Here is an 18,988-nt window from a genome sequence, read left to right on the forward strand (position 1 = left end):
ACAACATATGCACTATATATACCAAATTATTCTCTTTTTCCACTTGCATTCCCACCACATTTTACACCATTTTTACAAGATGACTGGAAGATGCCAACGTCAAACTGAAAATAAGTCACCTCTTAAATGGGCAGGAAATAAGCTAAATCCTTTTGAAGAGCATTAAGTGAAATGACTGAGAAATTGCCAATAAATTTGCACTAAATTCCCCAGAGAATTGCGAGAAATGAATGACATTTTTAAAGACATAACAAAACAACAGTTACATGGAGATAATCAGGAAAGGATAAAATAAAATCGAACAGAACATTTTTAACGATTTCAAATCACATTTTTTATTTGTTTGCCTAAGAGTTTGCCTAAGTATAACTGATCTGCATCTGTTAAAAGTTCTAAAAGGCTAAAGAAAGCAGTTTTCTGTACCACCCAGCTTCTTGCTTGCCCTTATTTTGATGTTGTTATGTTCTCTGATTTCAATAACAGCAATAACCACCATCTAGAACAAATAAATGTTGACCTAGGGTGACTTTCAACCGGGAGTAAGTTAGGTTAAACTAAATGCTGGCATCTGTGTAGGACAAAAAGCGCGTTTTACGTTGCTTGACAAAACAATGCATTGGTATCAAAGAGTTATTATTTCACATTGTCCTTGTTACATGATAATTCAGATACAGATGCTGGGATGATCAGATGATCAAGAGATACATAGCATCACATCTTATTTCATGTAAGAAAAAAAGAACATCATGCGACAAACTACAGTCATGGCCAAAAGTTTTGAGAATGACACTTTCACAAAGTCTGTTCCCTCAGGATTTTTAGGTGTTTGCAAGATGTTCCTATGGTTGTGTCATTCTCAAAACTTTTGGCCATGACTGTACTACTGGTGTCTGAAAAAGGACCCTGTGCCTGGAAGTCTCAATGGACATCCAAGACTTTCTGTCCTTGAACATTTCGTGTAGTCTGAATATTAGGAAAAACCTCGTGTTTCTCACACTATACAGGATTGTCTCAGATTATTAGAATATTGTGATAAAGTTCTTTATCTTCTGTAATGCAATTGAAAAAACAAAAAATACCTTTTCATGATATTCTAATATTTTGACATAGGATTTTTCACTTTTCTGAAGATGCAAGCCATAATCAGTAATATTAAAATAATAAAAGGCTTGCAATATTTCAGTTGATATGTAATGAATCCAGAATGTATGACAATTTTTGTTTTTGTAATTGCATTACAGAAGATAAAAAACTTTATCACAATATTCTAATTTTCTGAGACAGTCCTGTACATAGTCACACTTATAGTTTAATTGTGCCTCCTGACATGATAATGATTTCGCCGATAATATTGATCCCTGTGGAAATACGAAATTAGGCACTACCTTTAGTTCTAGCAGTATAGCAAACCTTGTCAGATGTCTACTCACGAACAGATCTCTTTCTGGTTAAGAAGACTGATGTGGAAAAATGTGAAAAGGGGGGCCATAGAAGACACTGCAATTTCTGAATAGTTTAATCACTACAAATTACTCAGAAAATATATACTCAATTAATTGCTCAAGATCAAGTTTCGCCTTCTTCTTTCATTTCGTAACGTTGAGTGACAGATTCAAACAATGTGCCCTTTGACAGTAGTACATTTCCTTTCACTGAGGAAAATATTGCATATTCTATTTGAATTATATAGAGGAACCGGCATGTAGTCTGAGCAATTTCTGCCACTGAAAAGTGCAGGAACTCTGTAGTTTGCTTTGTGGCATTTGGTTGGTGCATCATAATACCATAAGATTTTATTTTTGCTGTTGAAATTACAAGCTGTAACAAAATACCAATATATTTTGAAGTAATGATGTAGTAAATCTCTCCCTGTTTTAGCCTGATTTAGGATCCTGGATCCCCACTGCAACACAAAATACACTGCCTTTTGGGTAGCATTATACTTATAAATCGAATAATCATAGTGTCTCCATTCTTGGATTGCGATCACTCATACTATTGCAAAATGTAGGTATTTAACGGGAAAATGAGTCGATTATTTTTAAAAACGTATTCACCTCTGTGACGATATCAATCGACCGTCTCACCTTCCGACTGATCCTTTAAATATGAATCTTAACAGTTTGTCATCAAACGCTTATACCCAGAACATTTATCCAATCCTGTGCTGCGAGATACGAAAAAAGGATTGATTAAATTATCCAGAGAGCATGAATGTAATTTCATAAGTACGTTGATCGATATCGAACAAAGCAAATAAACGCTTGGAATAAAATTCTAAACCGTGCCCTCCCAACGAGATGATGTCATCGCTCCGTTGTAGGCAGCCATTTTGTTAGCTAGCTGGAGAGGTAAGGGGTTAGCCGACGCATGTTGTTGCAAATGTGGCCATTGTAGTCCGTTGTATTCGTATCTAATTCACGAATTAAGACAGCTAGTTGTTATTCACGTATGTTTTACCCGTCAATCGTCTGTATATAAGAGCACAAATAGCATTAGAGTAAACGAAAAACAGCGCGAACGTGGATGGTCATTCATTTATCAAGCCGTCCTGAGTTGGCTAGCTTGTTAGCTAGCTAACTCGGTTGCTGTCAACGGGGTAAGAAAACTGTTTTCATGGCCGCCAGCTATCACATAGCAGATAATTTATAGCGGAATAAGAGCTGGCGTTTCTAAATATTTTCTATTCCTGTGTTTCTTCTGCTTTTACACGGCTAGAAGAAAGGTTCCGCAAGGGTCGGCTGTGTCAACCGGAGTCGGTGCGTCGTTCCAGTGTTCCAACTCACGAGTACCATATCAGCCCAGTGCCCTCGGACAATCGCTCAGCCTTTTCAGTGACCATGTCGGAGTTGTACATTCGGGTCGCCGAAGATGAGAGCGAAGAGCCCATGGAGATCCCCTCCGAAGACGACGGGACCGTGTTATTGTCGTCGGTGGCTGCCCAGTTTCCCGGTGCATGCGGGCTACGCTACAGGAACCCAGAGTCCCAGTGTATGCGCGGGGTCCGGCTGGTGGAGGGGGTCCTGCATGCACCCGAGAACGACTGGGGCAACCTGGTCTACGTCGTCAATTACCCCAAAGGTGAGCGGTTGCTGCGCCCCAAGCAGCCGAAGCAGGCCTCGGTGTGTCCCGCTTAACTGCTGGGGCCCACTCCTCGGGATAGCATGCAAAAAAATGGCCCTAAAGTTGTTGCGATGACGCTCAGCGGTGCTGCTGTATAGTAAGGCCTCTTTAGGTTCAACTTGCTTAGCCCACAGATTCACCCCTCAGGTCTCTATAAGGGCCCATAAAGATATGTTTCAAGAGTTGAGCACAGAAGGGCTTGACTGCCCCCTGCGGAGCCACAACCTTAACCACATCCAACAGCGTTGGGAGTCATTTGAATGATAACTGTACGTTTCTTGCAGCCAGTTCAGGCTTTCTCAGAGCTGCAGAGGCTTTTAAGGAGCTAAATTGATGCCAGTGGTTTTAGAGGGAGATGCTCAACGACCACGGGGGCCAAGGTGTACGCACGCTCGTCACCCCGCCTTTTCATCGTCGTCAGCTGTTGGACCATTATTTTGGTTTTGAAGCACGGTTGTTTACTATTGTCGCTCACCAGGCACATAATCTACGTCTCTTGCTCTTACCAGACAACAAAAGAAAGATGGAGGAAATAGATGCTGCTTCCGCCGTGAAAGTCAAAAGAGGCTTTCAAAAGACATCAGACCTCATTGTTCTCGGGTTACCATGGAAAACAACAGAGCAAGATCTTAAAGATTATTTCAGCACCTTTGGTGAAGTCATCATGGTGCAGGTAGTGATCATCAGATCCTAAACATATACTGTTCACTTGCTGGAATTCATGTGGATGTTTGATAACAATTGGCTCGATTTAAGCTCCGGAACTAACGTTTACTTTTTTTCTTAACTCCAGATCAAGAGAGATGCAAAGACTGGCAACTCGAAGGGATTTGGGTTCGTGCGTTTCACTGATTATGAAACACAAACTAAAGTGATTGCTCAGAGACACATGATTGATGGACGATGGTGCGACTGCAAACTTCCCAATTCAAAGGTATTTTGGACTCTACCTTTAAAGGTACAAATTGTTGCTTGTGATCTATCTTTCACACCCCAAAACCCCTACAGGGCAGCATATGGCCGGGTGTAATATCAACCAATTCAGTAAAACTCAAGGTGAGGGTGAAACCCTCAGTTTACAACCTGATTTCTAGGTAAACATCTCTGATCTCATATTTTGTTAGTGACCGCGAGAATTCGATGACTGTGGCCAAAGAAAAAAATTTAAAAAATCTCCCTTCAGAGCTTCCCGCTCTGAAGAATGGAGCATTTCAGCCTGTCGCGTCGATATCCCTGCTGCCGGCAGGCGAAACACTCTGCAGAGGTTTTTAACTCCATGAGTATAGACACGGCAAAGGAGTTCCATCGATATACTTGATTTCTGTTTTTGTTTTTTTGTTTTTTTTTTGTTTGTTTTTCTTTGAGATGTTCGCCGTGTCTTCACAGGCATGTCCCGATGAACCAATGCGAAGCCGCAAAATCTTTGTCGGCCGCTGCACGGAGGACATGACCACCGACGACCTGAGGCAGTACTTTATGCAGTACGGCGAAGTCACTGATGTTTTTATCCCCAAACCTTTTCGGGCATTTGCATTTGTGACATTTGCCGATGACCAGGTGAGGCTTTGGACGCGCAGTGAAGGTTGACCGCCCGGTGGCAAAATAATGACAGCGAGTAACGTCTTCACGCTTTCCTCAGGTGGCCCAAGCCCTGTGCGGAGAGGACTTGATCGTCAAGGGTGTCAGCGTTCACATCTCCAATGCCGAGCCAAAACACAATAATAGTAGGCAAATGATGGATCGAGGGCGGTTTGGGGCCGGTGGGTTCAGCCAGGTTTATGGCAATAGTCGCGGTGGGTTAGGCAGTGGTAGCGGAGGGGTTAACTTTGGGGCGCTCGGCCTTAACCCGGCAATGGTGGCGGCTGCCCAGGCAGCGCTGCAGAGTAGTTGGGGAATGATGGGCATGCTGGCTAACCAGCAAGGTCTAACCACGACAGCGGGCACGGCCACCACCACCCGAGATCAGACCTATAGCTCTGCCAGCACCAGTTACAGCAGCCCCAGCTCTGCTAGCCTGGGCTGGGCTGGAGGCACTAACACGGCCTCCAGCGGTGGCTTCAGCTCTGGCTTTGGCACCTCTATGGACTCAAAGTCTTCTAATTGGGGAATGTAGATAGCTCAAATTTGACCCTTTCTCTTGCTAGTAGGTTAATCTGGTAAGTATACTTTGGGGAACTGCTTATATCTTTTGTTCCTAATACTTAAAACTACATTGCCTTTTTTTTTGTTTTGTTTGTTTTGTTAAAGAGAAAGTGATTATTTCGTTTGATTGATTTGTCATGCAGTGAATGGGTGAAAAGTTTAGTTTTAGCGGAAGCTGCCACGTTACCTTTTCTTGCTTTTGAGAAATTGAGATGTGCATGCATGATCAATACCTATAAACATGCACGTGTGTCCCCAGAACCCCCTCAGTCTCTAGTTGTGAGCTTGATATATCTATATATATCTGTATGCAGTTGATCTCTACTTTTGTTTTTTGTTTGACATCTGATGGAAACACCCTCATGAAAATCTCTTCTGCAGTTCACCAACACTTTTCCAATTTCCCGGGAGGAAGCGCCTCATTGGCAGCAATGTTCGACAGATCTCGGTATCAATTCCCCTCCTTCCATGTGTAAATGCTTTGTCATCAAAGAGCGCAGCTTCACTCTGCATATACTGTGTTAGACGGTGGGTGTTGTCTTCTTTCCTCTCCCCTTTTTTCATGGATATAGAAATCTTGTCTGCTCTTGTCGCTTTGGAGATCGAGTGGGATTGATGTTGGACAGAGTGAGAGTGAGCAAATTGAAAGGAAGCAAGTGTGAGAAGGACTGTTTGTGCAACTTTTTTTGTTTTTTAAAGAGACATGCCTGCGAGTTGAGAAGAACCTGTGGCTTTGTGCGAGTGTGAGAGGAAGAAACAAGTACGAGTGTGTTCCTAATGGCCATCAAAAGGACATTGATTGTGTGATGAGATCCCTAAGGTCTCTCCCTTCTCTCAGTTTTCTATCTACTTAATTATCTAAAACACAGTGAAATGTCAAGTGCTATGAGTATTTGTATCCTTTCATAGCTTTCTCTTGCTGTCTGACTTGATGTGAATGCTGTGTCTGCTCGTGTGCTTTATTTTCTCCTTGTTACCACCCTCAGTGTGTGAAAATGGGACTCTGCTGATGTTTGTGTGGGGGGTAAAACAGCGGGGGGGGGGGCGGGGGGGCTGAAAGTGTTTGAAAGTGAGCTCGGAGGTTGACGTGGTGAATGTTGGACATGTTCCCATTGAAAGTTTGTGTTTGAAGTTGCGAATGCATTTTCTATGTTTTGTGAATTAAGAGTCTGAAATAAAACTGAGTTTGACTAGGTATAATGCCCTCTTGACAGTGACTTATTTTGACATTAAGTTAATGGACCTGCCAACACTTTAATTCACATGTATAGGGACCTCGGACAAGGAACAATGGAATCCCGGTTGGAGTCAGTAAAGGAGGAGCTGAAGACACTGTTGGGTGGACCGAGTCAAACCAACAGTGGAATTGCTGCACACCTGCCTTAATCCTCAAAAGGATCCTCTTCACCTCATTAGCAAGAAACCTCGGACCATCCTCAAAACAAATTTAGTGGACGTACTCAATTGGGTAGAGGGTTTTTTTTTTTGTTTTGTTTTTTTTTATGCGTACAAATGTCACAACTAGGACCAAACTCAGACCTGCAGCTTGGCAACAGTCTCAAAACATGTGAAATGCAAATCCTGCCTATGATCTCAGATGCATTTGTCATTCAATGTTTCTTCTTTTCCTTTCCATGCCCATAACACTTTGCTGATGGAACAAATTGAAGTGCTGCAAGGTCTCTGTTCAATGTGGTCAAGATTTGAATATTCAGTAGAAATTGTTTTTGTTCTTTTTTTCCCTTTTACCTTGTTGCAATGACTCAGCTGAGAACTTTAGAGACATTGATGATTAATATGACATGCCAGCAAAAATTCACTCGTGTGTATTGAAATATTTTAGTATTGCAGTGCAAAATAAAAGTTGAGTTTTTAATGACCTGTTGTCTATTGATATAAATGGAAAAGTAAATTTGTACATTTTTCTTTTATCACGTGCCACATTACTGGACTTTGAGCGCAGGATGATTTAATAATGTTCTTTTTGCCATGTCATTGAAGTAAACTCGTTGCATTTACATGATCCTTTCTGTGATTGGCTCTGCTCACTGGAACTGGAGTAACGTTTAGACTGAAAATGATAATAAATGAGGTCTGATGAAAATGACCTGCTGAATTAGCAAGGATAAGTAACTTGAAGTTTTCCTGAACTCCTTCCTGACTAACACTGCCGAACTCAGGACTGCAATTTCAATACTTCATCACTGAAGTTTAAAAAAAAAAAAAAAACAATTTGTAAAATGAGATAGTTAGGCTTTGTCTTTGCTAGTTGAGTTTTGGCACCTCCAGACAATCTGAAACTTAACTGGATGAAATTCAAATGTAGCACTTTCCCCATTAAACCAACAAAGTGTTTCTTGACTTGCTGGTATCTTATTTCAAATGCTGTCTGTTCTCTTAACAAGATGATGTGGAGTAAACGTGAAAAACAGTACTCCTAAGTGGAATAGTAAAGTGGCAGAATACTATTTTAATAGTTCAAATTGGAAGCTGTTACCTGAATTTAAATATAAGCAAATGTGCAGAGAGTAGTTTAAAAATTAAAGATCCAGTGCCCTGAAGCTGTTAAGAGGACATCCTAATGTACGTCTGAGTCGTTTGCTTCCTTTACGCCAACAAAGAACTTGCTGGAAAATTGGCTTTTTCAAATTTTTGTGGCACCTGCTGCTACTAATGTGGGAACTCAGTGTGAAACAGATGGATGACGGCCTCCAGGAGAATCTCCTCCTGGGCGGTCGGATCCAGGATACCAAAAAGCCATTGCCTGCAGCTGCTTCTGAGTAAAAGTCAAATTGTGGCACATCCTGTTTCAACTAAAAAAGGTCACCATAAGCTACTATCCTGAGTCTTCATGTCATCAGTACAGCCCTAAGACTCGCCACCAAATAGACCTTAATTTTTAAGTTTATCTACTTTTTCCTCATTGTGCATTTAAACATTTGTTTAACTGAACACAACAGAATGTGTGAGTGAATGATCTGATTGTTTTTTTTTCAATTGTAGTTTTGCATGATGGGTAAGGGGGACACCACAAACTTGTTGAGGTTGTGTTTGAAGGGGAATGTTACAACACTGCAGCCAAAAAAAAAAAAAAAAGCAGCCTAAAAGTAGAGCTTCCATCACGGGAAGACAGAACCTGAGGTACCTCAGCTCCATTTTGAGCCACTCGATTGTTGATTGTCAAAACCAGTGGGCAGAGAACTTTGAATCTTGCAGAAAAATCATTTCCATCCCGGAAGTGTCTGACATTGCCTCGCTTCCTCAGACTGCAGACGCTTTCATTAGTTAAAGCCTCTTGCTGTCGGTAGTATTCTGGTAGTATTTGGATAATTAAGCGTTTGGCAATACAGACGGGAATACACAAGGCCATTTTCACAGCAAACCAGAAGCATAACAAACAGCAGGACGACTCACAATAACAGTAGCTCTAATTTGATAGAGGGCCTCCACCGGGGCTGCCGGCAGTGACCTCACCCTGATAATAATGCAGTCTGTTTACAGCATTAGAAGAGAATGTATGTATGTATGAAGTGAGTGAACGACAGTGTTCGTGGTGTTTGTTCTGCAGCTTATCCTCAGGATCAAAGCGCGAACGCAAGGAGTCGAACACGGGGGTCTTTGAAGTGTCCCAGGACAGTTGGATAGAAGCTTGATGTAAAAAAAAAAAAAAGATTGAAAATCAAGCTGGCAATCAGCAGTGCTTCTGCAGCACAGGTGCAGAGGTGAGGCTTTGTTTGCTGTTCAACATCAGGTGTAATAACAGCTGTAACACACCCCTGTCAGGTACAACATCCGTCACTGCTGGCGGGGTTAAAGCAGCACTGTTAGCACATTCATTTAAGCAGCTGACAGCACTGCTGAGAATGCCCTAATAAGGTTTAGATGCAACAGCAGGGATTAGTGTTTAAAGAAGAAAAGGTGTTGCATTGCTTTTGATTTTTGTTGATGAGAACATTTCACTGCTGCTCACTCTCTCAGAAAGTTAATATGTGAAGCTGTTTTCTGACACACCCACTATTATTGTAAAAAAAAAAGACAACATTGATACGGCACGTACCTGGGCAGAGGGTCAGCTCTGAAGAGGAAATTGGGATGGTATGCAAATTGAGAACTTGGGGGGAAAAAAAAAAAAAGAGAATGACTAATTTCTTAATTGGATTTTTATTTAATCACAAGCAACACAGTCGCAAGATGTCTGTGTTATTTCTGCTGAATTTCAAATTAGCCAATTGTCTTTATGTGGTAATAAAAGCACGATCCATGTTTTGGAAAAGAAAAAAAAAATCCAACTCATCTAATCAACTCTTAAAGACATGATTAATTTTTTAAGATTTTCAGTGTTTCACTCCCTACACAGCAGGGTACGGGAAAAATATACACGGATGCCTGGGGAATTTTAGTGCATGACAGCGCAAAGCCTCTATGATGACAATTAAAAAACAATGTTTCCCGAATAAATTACAAAGGCAAAGCAGTGGGAACAGACCCCCTTCGAAGGAGAAAGGTCCGGTACCTAAGAAGCAAAGTGTGTTCACTAACAGCCATTTCTTTGCGGTTTAACAGATTTACCAGAGATATTTCCTCACAGGTGTCCACCATCCGTCACTTTGAAATGCCATGAAAACTAACGGCAAATGTCATAAAACGGTATCATTGCATGATTTCAAATTCAAGTGTTTATTTTGATTAACTGTTTTTTTGATGAAAAAACAAGTGTGTTCGAAGTCGAACATCTGTGTGTTTGGAATCTTTTGAGTTTTGCACAGGTCAAGGATAATCTACAAATCTTTATATTTAGTTTAAATCTGATACATTTTCCCACATTTTTTAGATTAGATTTCTGCAGATCGGCAGGGTTATGACTGATCAGAAACAACCCCTACATAATTGTGGTTTTCTTGCATATGACATAACAGAGAAAGTTAAAAAGCATTTAGACCAGTGCTTTCCTAACATTTCACCCGGGCATTTTAGCCTGAGGCATCCATGGCCTCGCTATTTTTGTACGAGTAAAGGTATTCAATGGAAAAAAAAATAAGTATTTCCCTGCTTCTGTGAAACATCATGAATGATGAAGAACTGAATGTACTGAAATGCACCACTGACTATCAGTAAATACGCAACTTAGTATTTAATGGGCTTTTATCATTGATTTTATGTTCACGTTATTGCAGCCCCTCTGAGTCGCCATGACAAAGGGAGAAAGGCTCCTTGGCGCACTGAAGGAACATCAAGGCCACCTAGTGGACAGACACTGAAGACTGCCATAGAAATGTTCCAGACTTTTCTTTCACCACTAGCCATACATTTTATTCCTGAGGCTGAAATGTACCTCAAGTACTGACTGTCACGACTTTTCCAAGTAATTCGCAGCATGATCCTGAAGGAGGTATGATATACTGTATATGAAAAATAAGAGTAATTCTATTTAAAGCATTGACTATGCTCATCTTCGGAGCAAGTAGGGCCATCTGCTGCATGTCACATGACAAGTTACTTGTTGCCAAATTTAGAATCTCACACACTTCTAAATCTTGTTTACAGCACCTTACAGTAAGAACCGTTCAAGCTAATCAGAAAGGGATTGAAAGCTTTATTTAGCCTAATACTTGAACGTGCAACAGTTCACCTTAATCCAGCGTTAACACTGAACCCTTGGTGCAGCCTGACTGCTGATGGCAGCACAATAACCACATCGCCCAAGGAGTCAGCGCCAGCATTTGCTGCCCTCTTGTGACCGATCAAATTTTCTAAAACTGAACACGTGGGAAAATCTCAAGCTCTAAGACTGCAATTCATGATAAATAATAATTTAAAAAAAAAACAACAAAAAAAAAACTTGAAGGTGTTTGTAGGTGGGTCCTAAATATGTAAGTGGGGTTACAGGGTGGAATGTGTAACATTTTTCTTTCACAGGTAACTTCCTGTCAGCTTTGCATTTTCAGCTCTCCACGTGGGTCCTTATGCGTTGTAGGAGGAGGAAGAGACGTTTCCGCCAGTGCCCGTCCAGTTGGTGTGGATGAAGCGCCCGGGGTCTGACAGCAGCTCATACGTGTGCGCTCCAAAGTAATCCCTCTGGGCCTAAATAACAACCAAATTATCAGATATTCAGTCTCTCTCTCATTTATTCATACATATATATGTGTGTGTGTGTGTGTGTGTGTGTAATGTGTATATATAAGGGGTATAAGGGGGGGTTGAAAAAAAACAGAAGTTGATAGCACAAGTTTTGCCATATCAATTTGAAACAATCGTTCAAAATAGACAGACTGTTTCCAGCTGCGCTTCCAACAGACTCCTCCAAATACTTCACCTTACAGTCTAGGTGTTGTTAAACAGTTCTTATTTTTTTGCAAAACTGTCATCACTTTGTTTTTGGTTCAGTGGGTCTCCCACAACAATACTGCATGTAAATTCAAGCAACTGGCACAATATCTGCAGGTACTTGTAATTTTTACAACTCTTTTTTTGATTGTGTCACAGAAATAGGATTCGTACAATTTGTGTGCAACACAATGAGGAAACATCTCAATTATCAACACACACAGCCACGGCAGCAACAGTCCATAACAACCAGTCTCCCCAGGTTTTAGACACGTGAGCTACAGGGCAGCCGGTAATCCTAGCCATACTGAGACTTTGTGGCTACAAAACAGAAAGAGACTGAGAAGTGGGGAGCAGGTGGGCGAGTGTGTGTGTGGAGACATGAAATTCCATGAAATGCCAAAAAAAAAAAAAAAAAAAAACAAAACTGGAAAATAAAGGACAAGAAGGAGGCAAAGAGAGGAAGCTAAAAAAATGGGATGAAAAGCGAAAACAATAGGATTGAGAAAAAGATTGAAGATGGCTACAATCCGGCATGTAGGATGAGTTCTGCAGTCCCTTCCGCTTCTCTGACGGCAGAAGTACTACGAGAGCACAAACAGGTGATAAAACTTAACTGGACTCAAAAAACAGCCCAGATATGACAGGTGACATCAGCTAGTTCAGTCACGTTGCTGCTGATGGTCATGAGGACAAGCTAATTTGCCCTTGTTCGATGTGACATTTATATAGTCTTAAAAAGTTGTAATCTGAATTTATCTTGAGCAATCGTATACCACGATGCAGCTTTTAAAGGCTGGAGAATTAAAAATAAATCGACAGGGGGAGTATAAACACAGAGGGTGCTCGCGGCTCACTGTCAAGGTCTTAATCGCATCTCCAATCCATAGACAAACGGCCATAAAAGAGCTCGGTGATGATCATTAATCTCAAACGCAATCACACTCATCTCACCTGGAGGAGGTTGGCTGGCAGCTTTTCATGTCTGTACCCATCATAGAAGGACAGGGCGGTGGTGAAGCAGGGCATGGGGATACCGTGCTGGATCCCGACGCTGACTGCTTTGCGCCAAGACTCCTATTTAAAAAATAACAAAACACGAGTTCAACATTAAAGTTGGTCAGGATCTTCATGTTATTGTCTGTCTTTGAGATGATGTGAGGTCACATGATTCCTTGAAATCCAATTATGACATAGCCCATTTGTAAATTACTTTGTCTGTCAGATTAGATTTAGGAGTCTGATTCTGGTGCAGAGGGTCATTTACATTGGTGTTTATTTGTTTAATACTCAGTGAATCCAAACGGATTCATTATCAGCTGTTTAAAGCTGTGAAACAATTCTATGTCCATTCTGAACAGTCTTACACGCTTATTGTTTCCCTCCAGGCAATCCTTGAAAGTAAACCTGCTTCCAAACTGCTGAATTTGTTTGATTGAAAATGTTTGGCTTTCCTGTTCCTCTGACGACAGAGATCGTCATTTTAAATCCATCTTCACTTTCAGAATTTAGTTTTCATAATAATCAGGGGCCTCAATTGGAGCTAAACGCAGAAGCTGGTGAATCACAAAGGCCTGTTTTCTGTATTCCAATCATTGCAGAAAAGGAAGACATTTTTTGCTCCTCCAAAGCCTGTACACTGGAACTTAAATCCTCTCGGAAGATTTAAAGATATGTACCTAAAACATCCCCTGACAGGAAAAGGACGTCAGAAACAAGTTTTATTGCTTCACTTCAGTATAAGAGGAAGACAATCATTAGTGTCTTTGTAAATGTGGTCTTGCGTTATTTTGTCCTTCCTCATACCTGACAGTCTTGCACAGCATTACTGAAGAAAGGGTTGAGCAGCAAGTTCTGCAGGTCAGCATCCATGTCGAATGCCTCTTTGATTTTACCGAGAAAAACACTGTTGGGGAGGAAAAAAGTGGATTTAATTAAAATAACAGCCGTACATTGTGTTATCCTGATTCTATTCAAAAGAACACGATAAACATAAACATGTTTCTGGTTGGAGCAAGAAATCAATGTCTCACAAATGCAAATGTCATAATCGTCACACATAATAGGTCCATCACCATTTGATACTTTTTGAACTTCTAAAAGGTAATTCAAACAAAGGAAAAACTGATCTTCCCCCTCCTACATTCTCAAGAGGTTTCCCCTGGCTGACTAACCTCACATTTTCATCATCATTGTGAAAGATCATTGTCGGCATCACGTTTCAAAAAGCACCAGAGAGGATGGAGACATAGGATACCCGAGATGAAACCTACCTCCGGATGATGCACCCCCCTCGCCACATCAGGGCGATACCACCATAGTTGAGGGACCAGCCGAACTCTTGAGCTGCCTGGCGCAGCAGCATGAAGCCCTGAGCGTACGAGATGATCTTGGAAGCATAGAGAGCCTGGAAATAACAAAATAAATCACTTGCATTTTTCAGCAGTATATTGATGGGACTGTTGGTCAAATCTAGGAGACCTTACATGTATAGAGGACTTATAAAACAGATATTTGCATCTATATGTTCCACAGGGATAGTTCTGAGAAGTGTGACACGGGCAAAAAAAACTGAGGCGCAATAACTGTAGTTTTTGGATTGCAGGTTGACAAAGACTTCAATGTGAGGAGTCACAAAATGATGTAGAAAAATAAATAAATAAGGATACACAGGTGGTCATTTAACATGTGGGCACTACATTTATTTGGTTAAGACTCTTCAGTGAGTGAGACAGGTGGTCTCTGAGGTCTCGTCATACTGCAACAACAACCAAGTTGCGCGCAGGTGTATGCCATACCTTCCTGATGTCTTCCAGGAAGGCGGACTTGTCACCGCTGAATTTGACCCCCTGTGGCCCGGAAAGGCTGCGGCTGGCCTGTACCCTCTCATCCTTTAGAGAGGACAAGCATCTGGCAAAGACAGCCTCTCCTGAGAAAGCAAAAAACATGCGAGGGGTGTGGGGGAATAAAAGATAGTTCATTCAAGTCATTTTGCACAGAAAATCAGATGCTAAACAGATGAGTAGGAAAAAAATTGATTAAGGAAGCTACAAATTGCCCTGCTGAACTGGAGACAGACTTGCAGTGATGTCATGGTTAATTAAATGCTAAAACAGAGACAGCAGCCAGGGATCTGCAGGACCGTGGTCACGACGGTGTTATAAATGAACCTGAGAACACTAGCAGACAAAGATCGAGGAAAAAAAAATTGCTCATTGAATGAAAAATCTAAATCTGGCAAGAACAAACGATGAGTAAGCATGACTTGCTAAAAACGACACAGCCAGGTGCAACACATAGCCAAAGACAGCCAGAGAACGTGTCCTGGTGAGGAATGTCGAACCCACTGGCAGCAGAGATCCATCTACACACACACACACACACACACACACACACACGGACACATACGCATGGACACATACACACCGGCTCATCTCTCACACAATGGTGGCTTTTGTACTGCCTCTGTCTCTCAGTCAGCAGAGGATATAAAACAATGACAGGGAGACCAAGCAGGCCTAATGCTTTTGTCCCTAAACAATGGTGTTTTGGTGCTAATTTTCAGCCTACAAACTCCAGAAAGTTTACATGTGCTCTTTCAACTCAGCATTTGGAGATGCACTCGCTTTGCAGAGCAGATAGAACGATACCTTTATTAGGATTACTTGTGTTTCCTGACCTCCAGCCTACCACGCTCTTTATGAAACCTGCTGCCAGTCAGACCAAAGACCAAAGCTGCAGAGTATCACAAATCCCCCCTTATGTCACTTGAGATGACCAGGCCACTAGAAAAGCCTTCAATCTTCTTAGAACCAGCTTCAAAACAAACATGTTACACAGAAGAAGCTCAGTGGACATGCTATTTCTGAGACAACTATGAAAAGCTAAGCTATACCCATTGGTATGGTGACTGGACCTACTGCCTCATTTGTGTCTAGATGTTGCTTCAGAGGGTGTGATGTAATACCTGTGGCAATATCATCATTACAATGCAGTTTACTGAAAGCCAACACTTCAACAGACTGAAATAAGATACTTCCTTGTCCTCAACAAACTTTCTTCCTCTTACCGATTAAAGTCACAGGTGTGCCGTACTCCAGGGCTGATATAGCTGTCCACTTCCCTGTGCCTTTCTGTCCAGCACTATCGCGGATTTTGGGCAGAAGATGTGAACCATCAGGTTGTCTGTATTTGAGGATATTTGCCGTGATCTCGATCAGGAAGGAATCCAACTCTGTTTTGTTCCATTTGTCAAAAACCTGTTTTCGGCCAGAGTGATGACATACAGTTAATCTTGCGGTTAAGCAACGACAACCGACGGGTTTCAGACAAATCGCTTTATTACAGACCAGGTTAATTGAACTCACCTCTGCCATCTCATCTTGGTCCATGCCGAGCACATCTTTCATCAAGTGATATGCCTCACAAATAAGCTGCATATCGCCATACTCAATGCCATTATGGACCATTTTCACAAAATGACCTGCACCTTCATCCCCAACCTATACACACAAAGCAAACAAATCATTGAGATTACAAGCTTACATCAGTACATAGATTTAGTCTATAACTATACTGTTGAAGATGAAATGTGACACTCACCCAGTCGCAGCAGGGTTCGCCTGTTCCAACCTTGGCAGCGATGCTCTGGAAGATGTCTTTTATGTGTGGCCTCAAAACAAAAAGAAAGAAAGACTTTAAATTGATCGGCTTAATAACAAGAGCCAATGAATGACACATACGAAATGAACAAGTGGAATATAGCTTTTAAAAATGTTTAAAAACCCGTCATTGCTACACATTTAAGTTTCTGTTCAGTTCCAAACCATTCCCAATTCTAGTGAATGTCTGACTGATACCCGTGACCTTGTGTGTGCTTTATGAAATACGACAGTGTTTAGCGACTTACCAGGCTTCTTTATGTCCCCCAGGCATGAGTGAGGGTCCGTAACGTGCCCCTTCCTCCCCACCACTGACACCACTTCCGACAAACAGCAAGTTTTTCTCTTTCAGACTCTGACAGCGCCGCTGTGAAACGGAAACACAAGAATATTGTAAGACCATCCTATATTGAACATTTACTACTTGACTTTGTATGTTGTGTACTGACTGTTGAGTCTCTATATTCTGAGTTACCACCATCGATGATAATGTCCCCGGCCTCAAGCAGAGGAACCTGAGTGAATGCAAATAAGGAATAAATTAAGTCCTCAGGATTGTTTAACACGGTTAAACCCAACGGTTACAACTCAAGCCACCGACCAGTTTGTTGATAAAGTCGTCCACTGCCTGCCCAGCCTTGACCAGCAGGATGATTCTCCTGGGCTTTTTCAGCTTGGACACCATGTCTTCCAGAGACTCTGCACCAATCACTTTGGAGCCTTTGGCCTCATTGTTCAGGAAGTCCTTCACCTTGGACACTGTGCGGTTGTAAGCACAAACCTGTTGAAGAGGTATTTTCAGAGTTGAGACTTAAAATAAACAAGACGGCTGAATAACGCCAGGGGTTAGGAAAACAGGTATGAAAGTCACCATCTTACCACATAGCCATGGTCATTCATGTTCATGATGAGGTTCTGGCCCATGACAGCCAAACCAATCAGTGCAATGTCTGCTCTGGAGGGAGGAGATATTGTATATTGAGAATCTGATGAAGCACCAGGTTTCAGTACCAATAAGGACTTTTGAAAATTACTCCTAAATGCAGTCTTTTTTGACAAATAATCTTTTTCCAAACATCTTTTTTCGAATTACTTCCTACACCTATTGCATTTCAATGTTTGCAGATTAACGTTGAGGAGGTGATAATTAGAGCTTAAACACATAATAATAATCTCAAAACTCATTTGCAAGGTTCGCATAAAGCTCACTTGTGTTTTTTTTTTTTTTTTGCCCTTAAGTCTTCAAGGTAAATATGTCACTTTGCGTTTCACATACATAAAACCCCAAAGCCGAATGGCTAGCAAACAAGCTAACAGCTTCTATTTCACAATGTTTCGCAATGTGTCTCTCCGGCGATTCAAATTTACACTTCCGACGAAGCTGCCTCTACTAAACATGCTTTCTAAACCAGAAAATAATGAAATTAATGTTGAACTTACTGAGCCATGTTGTACGGTGGGTGAATGAACAGTGAAGTTTGGAAAATGACAGCCTCCTTCCTCGTTGTCGACTTGACTAAACGTAGCGGCACAGCCAACCAGAATCTCAACCAATCACATGCCTGCAACGCCATTTGACGTGCTCCCTGATTGGTTAGTAATCCTGAGCCGAGGTCTCCATTATGCGAAGGACAGCTTCATTTCAAGGTATTGGAGTTGTCTTTCTACAACTTTAAAATGAATTAAATGTGATGCAGCGATAAATAATATTTGTCGTTTACAGGAGAAGGAAGATTGCGCAAATTATTATTTTTTTTGTATTTTATGTGTTTCAAATGATCAGTAGTTTCTAGCAAATTAGACAAGGAAGGAAAACACCTAATGTTCAGTCAATGATCAAGATTAGTCACTCACATAGAGACTGTCATTTTTCCCAAAACAAAGTGCAGGTTAGTTTCACAGAAAAGCAGCCCGATCTGGATGTTTGGTTCCAAGGACCCTCCATGAAGGCCAGTTTTCTATGAGATTTTAGCAGAGGACTGAAAGAAGTTCTCTTAGAACTGTGCCTAGGTGTCACCGGTTCTCTCAGTGATATCATATTCTGGAATTCAAAAGGATAAAAGGATGCAGTGTAGAGAGGTTATTATAAGAGAATTGCTATTTCCTTTCCAAAAAGTCGTTCAAAAATATGAAGCAGCCTTCATGGGAAACTTGAAACTCTTTTTATGATAGTTGATATTCATAGTATGTAAAAAACAGCATGGAAATTACATGAGGATAGCATCTTCAATGTAAGACAAGAGAGATCCTGTTTTTTCTGCTGTTAAAATGGTAAAAATGTGTCTCTTTGAATTCTGTTATAGTCTGCAGTTTAAAAGGAGAGATAGTACTAGGAAACACACATCCTGTGCAATGTAACTGTACTTAACAAAAAGTTCCTGTACTAGTGTATTTTTATCCTGGATTTTGTCTAGAGGGAATAGTTGAATTACACAGAATGTCACATTCTCTCCTGCGTAGCATTGATTTCACGCAATAAATTGTACATCTTTTCTCCTTAAGAGAATGACTGCATAAAACCTTTCGGCACTACCGTCAGCGTTTTTAAATGTATGAGGTAGGGACATTTTACTTGGAAGTTACTAGGAACTATGGGAAATCAAATTATAAGACTCCATAAAGAAATGGTTTTAGGAAGACAAAACTCACCTCTGACGTCAAGTTGATGAGAACTCCATTTCAGAGTTACAATTCCCTTTCGTTTAGTTAAAACCTTGATATAAGAGTGAACTATGCGG

At 41.2% G+C, this 18,988-nt stretch overlaps 2 protein-coding genes across 5 annotated transcripts; one reads left to right on the forward strand and one right to left on the reverse strand.

The window, feature by feature from the left end:
• The first annotated feature begins 2,329 nt into the window (after positions 1-2,329).
• tardbpa (TAR DNA binding protein a) lies at positions 2,330-7,144 on the forward strand. 4 transcript variants are annotated; one of them, XR_015104354.1, is made up of 8 exons: positions 2,330-2,599; positions 2,722-3,081; positions 3,633-3,796; positions 3,917-4,057; positions 4,510-4,680; positions 4,763-4,847; positions 5,647-5,793; positions 6,537-7,144. XR_015104354.1 is itself a non-coding variant. In XM_086141418.1 (6 exons), exons 2-6 carry the CDS (start codon positions 2,841-2,843, stop codon positions 5,234-5,236), a joined length of 1,191 nt encoding a protein of 396 aa, XP_085997544.1. In that variant the 5' UTR covers positions 2,331-2,599; positions 2,719-2,840; the 3' UTR covers positions 5,237-6,460. The 4 variants fall into 4 exon arrangements, 2 of the variants coding, with proteins under 2 accessions (XP_085997544.1, XP_085997545.1); XR_015104353.1 differs by having other exon boundaries at positions 2,331-2,599; positions 2,719-3,081; XM_086141418.1 differs by lacking the exon at positions 6,537-7,144 and having other exon boundaries at positions 2,331-2,599; positions 2,719-3,081; positions 4,763-6,460.
• Positions 7,145-9,410: 2,266 nt separating this feature from the next.
• pgd (phosphogluconate dehydrogenase) lies at positions 9,411-17,751 on the reverse strand. Its single transcript, XM_086141344.1, has 13 exons — positions 17,691-17,751; positions 17,130-17,205; positions 16,852-17,031; positions 16,700-16,765; positions 16,499-16,617; positions 16,192-16,261; positions 15,957-16,091; positions 15,659-15,848; positions 14,388-14,518; positions 13,863-13,996; positions 13,396-13,495; positions 12,544-12,666; positions 9,411-11,346 (listed from the first exon to the last, which is right to left on the reverse strand). The coding sequence occupies exons 1-13, from the start codon at positions 17,696-17,698 to the stop codon at positions 11,227-11,229; spliced, it is 1,452 nt and encodes a 483-aa protein (XP_085997470.1). The 5' UTR covers positions 17,699-17,751; the 3' UTR covers positions 9,411-11,226.
• Between the last annotated feature and the right edge of the window lie 1,237 nt (positions 17,752-18,988).

Source organism: Fistularia commersonii, chromosome 34 (genome assembly GCF_037954325.1).
Source record: "Fistularia commersonii isolate RoL2024-O1a breed Wild chromosome 34, RoL_Fcom_v1.0, whole genome shotgun sequence".
Classification (NCBI taxonomy): Eukaryota; Metazoa; Chordata; class Actinopteri; order Syngnathiformes; family Fistulariidae; genus Fistularia; species Fistularia commersonii.